A 12,808-nucleotide genomic window follows, 5' to 3' on the forward strand; every position below is an offset into this window, starting at 1 on the left:
GCCCGCAGTCTGCCCAGGAGGGCAGTGAGAAGAGGAGGGAAGCAGACGGGGAGACAGAAGGTGCCATCTCTTCTGGCCCTGTCTTCCCAACTGGAAGTTCAGGAAAGGGGAGGGCGGGGGGGAAATCCCTGATTACAGTGCTTTGAACTGGAAACCATCAGGAAGAAGGGAAAAGAATCGGGACTACTGATTTATCCGTTCATCGGAGGAAAACCCTAGCAAATTGACCCGTGTCTCTAGGCAGGGAAATGGGAATGCTTAAGTCCCAGGTGAGACGGGGCCTGGGTCTGATCTGACGCTTTGTATCTACCCTAGCGAGTGGCTCAGCGGCTAGAGTCCGGGCCCGGGAGCCAGAAGGTCCTGGGTTCTAATTCCGCTGTATGACCTTGGGCGAGACGCTTCACTTTTCTGAGCCTCAGTTACCTCCTCTGTAAAATGGAGGTTAAGACTGTGAGCCCCCCGTGGGGCAGGGACTGTGTCCAATCTGATCTTTATCTACCCTAGTGCTTAGAACAGTGCTCGGCACGTGGTAAGTGCTTAACAAATGCCATCGATATTATTAGTAGTAGTACTGGTAGTAAGCGCTTAAAAATTACAATTATTCTCCACCCTTCTGTATTATGGGTGAGCCAGAGGCCTACTACAATAATAACGATAATTATTATTTAATTAATAATAATTGACATCTATTAACTACACAGTACTTATAAAGTACTCCTTCCCTCAGCACTTCGGAACATATCCGTAATTTATTTTTTGATATTAACGTCTGTCTTCCCCGCTAGACTGTAAGCTCTCTGTAGGCAAGGAAACCTACCAACCATGTTATATTGTACTCTCCCCAGCGCTTATTACAGTGCTCTGCACACAGTAAGAACTCACGAAATACTATTGATTAATTGACATACGCTAAATCCCAGGCTAAGTACAAAACTGTGAGATTGGACACAGTCCCTTAACCACATGGGGTTCACAGTCTAAGAGGAAGGGAAAGATCACGTCTTATCCCTATTTTACAGATGAGGAAATGGAGGCCCAAAGAAGTCAAGCGACTCGGGCGAGATCACACACCAGGCAAGGGTTCTAATCCCAGCTCTGCCACTTGTCTGCTGGGTGACCTTGGGCAGGTCACTTAACTTCTATGGGCCTCAGCTTCCGCATCCATAAAATGGGGATTAAGACTGTGAGCCCCACGTGGGACATGGATTGTGTCCAACCTGATTAGCCTGGCACATGGTAAGCGCTTAAATACCATAAAAAAAAGGGTCAGCGCTAAGAATCAAACGCAGGCCTCCTGATTCCCAGACTTGGCAAAAGAATATCTCTTTCACCATTTCACTAAATTTCTTTCCTCCACCAGTCCTCCTTTTCTGCATAGACCAAACCGAGGTCAAGGTCTGCTTTGCGAACCCATGTAGTTTTTGTGGGTTAAAAAGACGAAAACAAACCAAACCCAAACAAAAATCAGACCTTTTTAGCTTCCCAGAAGTCTCATAACATATCGTGAGCACATTCGACGGAGAACTTCTGAAGTGAACTGTTCAAAGAAAATGGATTTCTCAGATGCCTGTGCTGTTTTATTATTGATCTGACTGTGCATAATATCAAAGGAAACTAGGAGATATTGTGAAGTTACTTTAGTGTTCTGGGTATTTCTATCTCCGACCACCAAATCCGCTTTCTCCCTGTAACAAAAAACGGTCCCCTGGTCCTCAGCCCCTCAGGCAGCCAGAGGTGACTAAATCAAGACCATCCAGCATTCATTCATTCGTACTTAAGCAGCGCTTACTGTGTGCGGAGCACCGTGCTAAGCCCTGGGGAGCGTACGGTAGATCAGTAAATAGGCACACTCCCTGCCCACAACGAGCTTACACAGAGCAGTGACTAGAGCCAAGGTCTCCTGGAAATCAGTCGATGGTATTTATTGAGCACCTACCGCGTGCGGAGCACTGTACTGAGTGCCTGGGAGAGTAAGATGTAAAAAAAAGTTGGCGGAAACATTCCCTGTCCACAAAGACCTCACTGCGACCCGTGCTTGAGTCTTTTCCATCCGACCTACGCATTCCCAAGCTCAACCGTTCAGGGTCGGAATGTTCCAGAGTAACCTTTCCCCAAATTAGAGGTGGGATGAGGGTAGGCGGTGAGCTAACGGGGGGGGGGGCGGCTGGTGAGTGCACACCCCATTGTCTAAGCTCAAACGGCAAATCTTTCATTAGCATTGGAGGTAAATTCTTTTAAGAGAAACAGAAAAATGCAAAGGGGTCCAAGATATTATTAGACTCTGCAAAGGAACGAATCATTAAAAAAAAGCAGCACATTGTCGTTCTTTTCCTTAGCGGGATTTGAACCCTGTTTCAAGAGTGGTGAGTTTTAATAAAGCCTCCTCTTCACCTCCAGAAACTCCAGGCAGTTCACAGAAGCTGGAGTAGTACCCTTCCAGCTATTTAGCCTAAGGTGATAAGAGACAAAGGACACAAGCAACGGAATTCTGGTTAGATAAACAGTCCGTGCCAACCAGGGACCTGGGGAGAGAAAGAGAAAGACAGAGACACGCAGAGTGAAAAAACCAACTCTAAAGTGGCAAATCTGGGATTAGAACCCAGGCCTTCCAACTCCCAGGCCCGTGCTCTGTCCACTAAGCCACACGGCTTCCCTGCTCACTTGCTAACCAGATAAAGAAGCAGCGTGGCTCAGCAGAAAGAGCCCGGGTTTGGGAGTCGGAGGTCATGAGTTCGAATCCCGGCTCTGCCACTTGTCAGCTGTGTGACTTTGGGCAAGTCACTTCACTTCTCTGTGCCTCAGTGACCTCATCTGTAAAATGGGGATTAACTGTGGGCCTCACGTGGGACAACCCGATTACCCTGTATCTACCCCAGCGCTTAGAACGGTGCTCTGCACATAGTAAGCGCTTAATACCAACATTATTATTCTTATAACCTTGCTGGTACAGATACCTAGGACAGGCATGTGACCTTCACAGCTTCTGAGAGGACCTCGTGTTCCAAAGGAGCCTGGCACCTCACCACAACTGGGAGCGGCATGGCCCAGTGAAAAGAGCACAGACCCTGCAGTCACAGAGGACCCGAGTTCCAATTCCGGTTCCTCCACTTGTCTGCTGTGTGACCTTGGGCGAGTCGCTTCACTTCTCTGTGCCTCATTTCCCTCATCTGTAAAATGGGGGTTAAGACTGTCAGCCCCGTGTGCGACAGGGACCGTATCCCAAACTGATTAGCTTGTATTTAGTACAACTCCTGGCACATAGTAAGCGCTTAAATACCGTCAAAAATAAAAATCAGAACGCGCACCGGCTTGGCAGTAAGTCTCCCTCTCGGCTTTACGGCTATTAATACCTGGGAAACATGGAGAGGAATCGGTCTTGAAGCCGTTCCTGTCAGAACACATTCCCTTTCATTTCCTGGGCGGGGGCCAATTTTTTTCTCCAGTTGACTATTCAGATCGATCAACCCCGATGGCCAGACTTGGCCTCAACTCTTCAAAACGATTCAATCGTTGTCCCGGAGGGGTGAGGAGAAGGAAACCGAGGCAGACTCGGCTCTGATTTGGAGGGGTCCCGCTTCATTAAATCACAGGAAATGGGGTTAGGAAAGCCTCAATGTGTCTCATATTGTACTCTGCACACAGTAAGCGCTCAATAAATACGACTGACACCACTGACTCATGTTTCATCAGATTCTGTTGAGCCCCCCTAATATGCCAAGGCAAAGCCACACACAAAGGGTGTCCAATACACCTCCACTCCTTCAGTGATGTCAAGCACTGTTCTAAGCGCTGGGGTAGATCCAAGTTAATCAGGTCAGACACAGTCCCTGTGGTGAATAGGTGTTGAATCTCATTTTACAGCTGAGGAAACCGAGAGGCAGAGAAGCTGTGACTTGCTCAAGGTCACGCAGCGGGCAAACGGTGAAACGGGGATTAGAACCCAGGTCTTCTGACTTCCAGGCCCATGTTCTTTCCGCTAGACCATCCCGAGAACTTGATTAATCTACAAATTGGTATCATGGGTAATGATCTGATTAATCGATATTGCTGGGATAAAAATCTCAGGGTTACACCTCCGGTATCCACAGTACTATCGTGGACGCTCAGTTCCTGAAGGAATTTAGCTTTCTTGGGGGGGGGAAACACCATATTGCTTGGCACGTAGTAAGTGCTTAACCAATACCATCATCGCTATTATTTACCAAGGTGATAAGTGAATCTACGTTGACAGCCTTCAATCTCCACATTTGCTTTCAACACCTACTATTTTTTATTCCTTTCCTTCTCTGCGTCGGTCCTAGAGAATTGCTAACTGGGGGAACGTGATCAACCGTTCCACTGTTTTAGCAAGTTTGTCAAATAGTAGAACACTGTCCCAATATTTCTAGTTAGTAGAAATAGTAATTATAATAATTTATCTCCTCTTCTTGGCCTAGAACCATATCATTATAGTGTATAAAGACCGGAACGCTCTGAGAAAAGAAAATGCAGTAATAGCACAAATTCCCTGAGCTACAGGTTTCAGGTATATTTGTCTTTGGGTACAAAAATCTCACTGTCAAATGCCTGACAGTGACAGTACCAGTGGAGGCAAAGAGAGGGGGAAACCTCTATTTTGTGTCTGGCTCTTTACTCATATTTCCAAAACCCAGTTGCCAGCCTTATGATGATGGTGATAATAATAATGATCATTCGGTCATTCATTCGATCGTATTTATTGAGCACTTACTGTGTGCAGAGCACTGTAGTAAGCTCTTGGGAAGTATAATTCGGCGACAAATAGAGAATTAATGCATGGGAGCTGTGTGGCTGAAGAGACCCTTGTCCTGTCCTCTGACTTTGGCAGCTCCTGGTGCTGTTTTTACTTCTGACTCTTTATCTCATGAACTTTAGAGAGCTTCTGCTCAAAAATCAATCGAGGGGTATATACTGAGCGCTAGCTTTGTGCAGAGAGCATTGAGGAGCCACTCCTTTCTTGCTTGCGGGGTGTCATCCTGGTTTATCCTCGTTATCCTGGTTTTCACCTGGGAGGTAGCACTATTTGAGACTCTGTTTTACCGTGCCTTGAAATCTCTAAATAGAATTCAACAAGGAGAATGCAAGAGGGGTAAGGGAGGGCTTACCTTTAGGGGAAACCCACTCCTCACGCTCCCCTTTATTCACAACAGGGGCATTCAGGCTAAAGTCCGTCTCCCCCTCTAAGCTCATTATGGGCAGGGGACGTGACGGCTAATTCTGTTGTATTGGACTCTCCCAAGTGCTCAGTCATTTATTCAATAGTCTTGATTGAGCGCTTACTATGTGCAGAGCACTGTACTAAGCGCTTGTCTGCTAGTCTGCTGCTCTGCACAAAGGAAGTGCTTAATAAATGCCATTGGTGGTGGTGGTGATGATGCTCAGAAAGTGCCAGCAACCTTCTTATGGGCAGGGAACGAGTCTGCCAACTCTGATGTATTATACTCTCCCAAGCGCTTAGTACAGTACTCTGCACATAGTAAGTGCTCAATAAATACCATTGACTGATCACCGTGGACCAGGAAGGATAGATTCAAATTTGGAGGCCAGATTCGGCTTCGAGGGGAAATCAAGTGTTGGGGACTTCTGCACTCCTCTGGGGATTTTCCTCATAGAATCCTGAACCAATTTTGCATATTTTCATTCCAGCGCTGGCGACCCACGGTTTACAGAACACAAGGCTCAGTTGATGCCTGCTCCGCCTCTTTGTCCCGACAAAGAACCCTCTGGAATGTCAGAATTCTTCTGCGAAGGGAATTGGGATGCCACATATTCACAGACAGGCTCCCAGTCAAAGCCTGCCAGATCCTCACGCGGAGCCCTTTCAGTCGGCCCCGCCAGATGATAAACAGCAAAGCACCCCTAAACGGGTGGCCCGGATTCACCCCTAAAATGCATTCCTGCTACTTTTTCCTTCCCAGCCACACTGGCCCCGTTTCTCCCGAGTCCTCGGTTTTACGAGGGCGCCAACATCGACAATCGACGATCAAACGCCTTGACTGAGCCCCGATGGTGCGTGGAGCACCGGACTGAACGTTAGGGAGGGTTCAATAGACTCGGTAGACAAGCCGCCCGCTCTCTGGGATCAAACAGCGTGCCTTAGTGGATAGAGCCCGGGCCTGGGAGTCAGACCTGGGTTCTAATCCCGGCTCTTCCACTTGTCTGCTGTGTGACCTTGGGTAAGTCGCTTCACTTCTCCGGTCCTCAGTTCCCTCATCTGGAAGAGGATGTTATCTTCTCCGCATGCACTGTTCAGCTGTGCCGTTATGCTGCTCTGATGGAAATTCCCTTCATTCCCATGGGATTGTTTTTCATCTCCAAAGGAATATGCCCTGGCTAAGGAGGAGGAGAAGGCGAAGAAGCCCGATTTAATCCATATCCATTGACTGGAAGATGGGGTTTAAGAGCGTGAGTCCCGTGTGAGACAGGGAGAGTGTCCAACCTGATTAACTTGTAACTACCCCAGCACTTAGAACAGTGCTTGGTACAGAGTAAGCACCTAACAAGTACCATAATTATTAATCAGTGGTATTTACTGAGCTCTTACTGTGTGCCGAACTTGGAAGGGCACGATACAAGAGAATTGGTAGGCATAGTCTCTGCCCACAACGGAACTTGACGATCCTCTCCTCTGTTCTCTCCCCTCTTCTCCCCAGGAGCAAGCCCCCATCCTGTCTACCCCCGCTTTATTCCACTTGCATCAGAACCCATGCGACTGCCTTAAAGGCATTACTGGTAAGGGTCATTCCACTCCAAAACCCATTAGCAGTCCATTTCGCTTTGGAATGTCCTGCTGCTATTCCTACTTAAAGGACCTCCTTTCCCAACAGGGTATTCTCATCCCCCAAGAGTTTTGGTTAATTATTAAAATAATAGCGGCAGTGTAAGGCCCCCAGAAAGCTCTTTAACCAAGGAAGGAGGAAAGATAAAGTGACACCAGTCAAAAACCCTATAAATATCACCGTGCAGGAGCCCGGGGTTTATCGACTTCAGTTCTCATAGGATGCCAACTTTGGGGGGAGGAAGGATAATTTGGCAAATTCAAGTTAACTTTTCCTCCAAAGCCTTCTCCAGAGCGGTATCACGCACCAGCCTTAATACTAATCTCTTCTACAACAGATCCTAAGCCTTCAAGATAAACAGTCTGACTGCGCTGTAAATGCCTTATTAATGATAAGAATAAGAGCAGAATGTGTTAAAGTCCTTACTGTGTGCCAAGGACTGTACTAAGCACTGCAATAGATACAAACAAGGTCAGCCAAGTCCCCGTCACACACGGGACTCTCGGACTAAGAGATTCTTGACAGCAGGGATCATATCCAACCAAGCGATGTCGTCTTCATTGAGCGCTCCCTGGGTACAGGGCACTGTACTAAGCGCTTGGGAAAGTACAATAGAACAATAGACACATTCCCTGCCCACATTGAGCTTGTAACTCGCCCAAGGTCACACTGCAGACACGTGGCAGAGCCGGGATCAGAGCCCTGCTCTTTTAACTCCCAGGCCCGAGCTCTTTTCATCAGGCCACGCCGCTTCCCTATCCTTAACATTTCAATCTCACGCCTGAAACCAAACAAATAAATTAATCCAAGGACCTCTCTAATCTCAGGGCTGCCGGCTTGGCATAAAACGGGACTGCTCCACCAGTCACGACGGGAGAGCCGCAAAGATTAAGTCTCCTCCCCAGAAGAGAAAATAATCACGTTCCCCGCACCCTCTCTCCCTCTGCAATCCGAGACCCGTTTCTCAGCCCATTGATTGCTCGGAGATTTCTCTTGGCATGGAGGGGAGAAAATAGTCTCACTCTCTAAAGCCCGACACTTCTGACTTGTTTTTTCCTGAAGAAAGTGTTACTCTTTAATGGTAGAGTCAATTGAAGCTCATTTGGATTTAAGGCCAGTCTATCCATCACGCCTATTGATTTAGGCCCGGCTATTTCACCACCCCGTGAATTACGCATCAAAGAAAAACAACCAAGTGTCGGGACAATTTTCCAGCCAAGAGGTACTGAATCTGAATTTTTTTTAATTCTGATCCGACACTGTGCTGGATGCTGTGCTTTCCCTCCTACGCTCCCCTCCCCGCCAAAAAATATTCTGTTTTCTCTTACTGAACAGAACTACTACCCGTTCCTGCAGTCTCTAACAAGGATATTATTTTCTCCGCATGCACTGTTCAGCTGTGCCGTTATGCTGCTCTGATGGAAATTCCCTTCATTCCCATGGGATTGTTTTTCATCTCCAAAGGAATATGCCCTGGCTAAGGAGGAGGAGAAGGCGAAGAAGCCCGATTTAATCCATATCCATTGACTTTGCCGTCTACACGGCTGTCCGAGAGGAATGTCTGGATTTTAATGTGGATTTCTGAATCCAGCCTGGAAAAGGGTCTAACTGTGCCTGAGTGACTCAAAGGAGACCCACAAAAGATTCCAGTAAGGAAAGATGTTTGCGTTCCTCCATCTTGTTTTCTACCGAGCGATCCCATTTGCTGGGAAGAAAGAAACGGGGGGGGAAATGCAAAGCAAATCAAAACTGCCCCACGTTAAACCACATTCTTGCTCCGTTTCTTTCTTTGTGTTGTAAGGTTAATGGTGGCATTTGTTAAGCACTTACTCTATGCCAGGCGGTGTTCTAAGCACCGGGGTGTATACAGGCAAATAAGGTTGGATACATTCCCTCAGGTAGGGCATATGGTCTCGATCCCCATTTTACAGATGAGGCAACTGTGGCACAGAAAAGTGACGTGATTTGCCCAAGGAGGCACAGCAGACAAGAGGCAGAGCCGGGATTAGAACCCATGACCTTCTGACTCCCAGGCCCTATCCACTACACCTTGCTACTTCCCATCCAACCCCCCTCAAGACAGTAAGCTCCTTGTTGGCAGGAAATGTCTATTCCGACTCTGTTTTTTGTTTTTTGGGTTGGGGAGTACTTAAGTGCTTAAGGACGGGTCAAACACTTCTAAGCACTGGGACCCGATGCAGATTAATTCAGTCGGACACAATCCCTCTCCCCATGGGACTCACAGCCCAAGTCAGTTATGTTGTGCCCTCCCAAAAGCTTAGTACAGTGCTCAGCGACACTCAGCGACGACGAGTAAGCACTCAGTAAATCCTGCAGATTGATTGGAAATCTGCCGCATCTGAACTTTCTACATAATAATAATAATGTTGGTATTTGTTAAGCGCTTACGATGGGCAGAGCACTGTTCTAAGCGCTGGGGGAGATACAGGGTAATCAGGTTGTCCCATGCGAGGCTCACAGTGAATCCCCATTTGACAGATGAGGGAACTGAGGCCCAGAGAAGTGAAGTGACTTGCCCGCAGTCACACAGCTGACAAGTGGCAGAGCCGGGATGCTTCCACTGGTACCGTCTTCACTAAATTTGGACAAGGAAAGGGAATGGCATGTTGGCTGTGAAATCAAGGGAACATATTTCAAGCTGTGGTGTTTATTGAGCACCTACCGATTAGACAGCACCTTACTGTGTGTTTGGGAGAATATGAGAGAGTTCGCAGAGACAATCCCTGTCCTAAAGCAGTTCACACTCTTGCAGGAAGCCAATCTCTTCCTCTGGGGGATGATACAAGGAGTAAATATACAAGGAGGTAATGTGGCCTAGGGGCAGGAGTCAAGAGACCTGAGTTCTGGTCCCTAAACTGCCACTGGCTGCTGTGTGACCTTGGACATTTCACATAGACTCTCTGGGCTCCAGCTTCTCGTCCTTGAGGTGGGGTTCAGATACTTACCCTCCCTCCCTCCTAGTTGTGAGCCAAGCACGATAAGGTGAGAGCACCTGATTATCCAGTATCTAATACAGTTCTTGGCACTTATAAGTGCTACGTAAATACCTTGATAAGAACAACCGAGGTATTTGTTAAGCCCACGCTACGTGTCAAGACTATACTAAGTGCCGGGGTAGATACAAGATGATCAGGTCCCACCCCGGGCTCACAGTCGAAGTAGGAGGGTGAACAGGTCCCCATTTCGCAGATGAGGGAACTGAGGCATAGAGAAGTTAGGTGACTTGCACAAGGACACACAGCAGATGAGTGGCAGAGCCGGAATTGGAACTCAGGTCCTCTGACTCCCAGTTATGTGCTCTTTCCTCTAGGCTTCTGCTAATACCCTAAGAATTAAGTTTATTCCCGACTGTGATGAATATCATATCTATTTTTCCAATCAATCAGTCAATGGTATTTATTGAGTGCTTACTATATGCGGAACACTGTGTTAAGTGCTTGGGAGAGCACGGTATAACCGCGTTGGTAGATACATTCCCTCTACACAAGGATCTTACAGTCTACATTCTTTATAGACCTCTGTGAAAAGCTCAAGTTTGATCTCCTGACAATAGAGGTGATGCTGATCTTTAAAGTCAATGATTATTTATTCTTTCAAAGAAAGTCTCTCTCTCAGAGAGATTTATTATGGCCACCCTCCATAATAAATGCATGGTCATCCCACCTCCTCCATCAACTGCGTAACTTTTAAGTCGTAAATTCAGCTTTCCCTTATATATTTTTTTAAAAAACTAGACAAAAGGCTCTGGTATTTCATAAACTTATTTTGCAATTTCGCACCAGCCGGGGAACAATGAATTCTGCATGAGAGCTGCCCCAACTGAAAAAAAAGTCACCCAGAAGTTTAAGGCCTTAAAGTCTCAGTCCTACGCACACATAATACGAAGCTTACAGGATCTTGAAAAATTAGTTCAGACAGGTTTGCACTTAGAGTTGCGTCCTTTATTCACCCCTCCTTCAGCCCCGCGGCACTTCTGTCCAGAACCGTAATTTATTTACTTACAGAGCTCTGCACAAACTAAGCGCTCGACGAATACGATCGAATGACTGAATTAATGCCTGTCTTCCCCTCTAAACTTTAAGCTCGTTGTGGGCAGGGAACGTGTCTCCCAACTCCGCTATATAGTGCTCTCCCAAGTGCTTAGCACAGTGATCCGCACAAAGCGCTCCGTAAATACCACTGAGTGATCCATCGACTGAGACAAGAACTCTGGCTTTAAAATAATGACGGGCAACCCTTCCGAACTGCCAAAGCCCTTCTTCCAGAAGCAGACACTCAGGCAAGAGATTATCTCGAGTTTACAGTGTCCTCTAAGAAATTAGACTTCAAGATTGCAACTGTCAAGCCTCTCGCATAAAAGGTCACCTGGTATGCTGCCCTTCAGGAGCTAAAGCAGCAGCGGCAGATGACAGGCTATATCAGATTCTAGTCAACGCCGTTCCCTGATTTCAGAGGCGTCGTTCAAAGCCCGCCCGAGTCTCCCTACCAAATGTTCCGGTGGCTTCGAATGGAATATTTCGATAGTGTCATCGGATTCTCCCGAGCCTCTGGTCCATCTAACGCACGGCTCCAACCTTCCAACCTGCCATTTTCACTTTCCCCTCCTCAGTTCTCCTTTCAGAGCAACAGTCCCGGGGTCCGCTGAGAACTGAAGCGTCTCTTACCATCCCGATCCGGTTTCCGTTCCCGCTGGGGTCCTGCGGCCGGGGGCGGGGGGGGGGCGTCGCTGTCACGAGCCGCTGCCTTTCAGAGCCGCTCGGAGAACGTTTCACGGGGCGAAAACATATCTCCACCGATTATGTTTCAGTCCCTCGATTGCTAGCCTTGATGTTTTGGAGAACAGCCAAACCCAGCACAAAGAGGAGCGGCGGGGAGCGATTTGAGAATTTTCACGCCACTCGGTCGCGAATCCCGGGCGCCCCTGCTTCAGCCGGTCTTCTCCATCCCACCTCTCTTCCCCTTCTCCTCTTCTCCAACTGGGACCCCGAGGTGGCTGGGCGAGGAAAATCGGAGCCCGGAGCCTGGGTGTGAGCTACCCGGTGCCAATTTCCACACCCACCAAAAACACCTCCCTTCTGACCTGTTACACCACTGCTATTTTCATCGCGGGAAAAGAACGACAGGGTCTGAAGACGGGCAGCAAACGGAAGGGGCGACAGGACCTAGCCGTCTGGGGGCGAGGTGGGTTTCGTGACAAGTTCCGAAGTCAAATCCTCGGATTTATCGAGCTTGTCCCCAACATCGACTGTGTTTTTTCCTCCCTGCGAAATAGAATGCAGCTGGTATTGTCACCCCCATTTTACAGAGGAGCAAACTGAGGACCAGAGAGGGTGAATGACTTGTCCGAGGTGACCCGGCGGCGCACCGACACAACTCCCAGACCCAGGCTCTTTCCACTGGACCGCCCTGCCTCCCTGGATTAAGGCGCAGCTAATGCTGAACCTTTTAATTTGAAGGATTAAACTACGAAAAACAAACAAGCAGAGAGGGAAGAAGCATGGCCCAGTGGATACAGCCCGGGCCAGGGAGTCAGCAGGACCTGGGTTCTAATCCCGGCTCCACCGCTTATCTGCTGTGTGACCTTAGGCAAGTCACTTCACTTCTCTGAGCCTCAGCTACCGCATCTGTAAAATGGGGATTGAGAGTATGAGCTCCATGTGGGACAGGGATTGTGTCCAACCTGATTAACTTGTACCTACCCCAGTGCTCAGAGCAGTGCTTGGCACAAAGTAAGCGCTTACCAAGTACCATTACGATTACCTTTATTTGCTCCACCACTTAGCAAAGAGAAAGTGCTTAATAACAACCACAACAGTAATCAATCGGTCGCTCAACGATATTTGAGTGTTTCCTGTGAGCAGAACACTAAACTAAGCGCTTGGGAAAGTAATCAGTCAATGGTATTTATTGAGTGCTTTCTGTGTGCAGAGCACTGTACTAAGTGCTTGGAAAGTATCGTGTAAACGAGTTGGTAGACACATTTCCTGCCC

At 47.9% G+C, this 12,808-nt stretch overlaps 1 protein-coding gene across 1 annotated transcript in view; it reads right to left on the minus strand.

Moving 5' to 3' along the window:
• PLD5 (phospholipase D family member 5) overlaps positions 1-11,807 on the minus strand; it is a 70,759-nt gene extending 58,952 nt beyond the window's left edge. Inside the window, exon 1 of the mRNA XM_039914820.1 lies at positions 11,483-11,807. Coding sequence (XP_039770754.1) covers positions 11,483-11,485 — 3 coding nt within the window. The 5' untranslated portion in view covers positions 11,486-11,807. The remainder of the gene's footprint in view (positions 1-11,482) is intronic.
• Between the last annotated feature and the right edge of the window lie 1,001 nt (positions 11,808-12,808).

Source organism: Ornithorhynchus anatinus, chromosome 19 (assembly GCF_004115215.2).
Source record: "Ornithorhynchus anatinus isolate Pmale09 chromosome 19, mOrnAna1.pri.v4, whole genome shotgun sequence".
In the NCBI taxonomy this organism is placed as follows: domain Eukaryota; kingdom Metazoa; phylum Chordata; class Mammalia; order Monotremata; family Ornithorhynchidae; genus Ornithorhynchus; species Ornithorhynchus anatinus.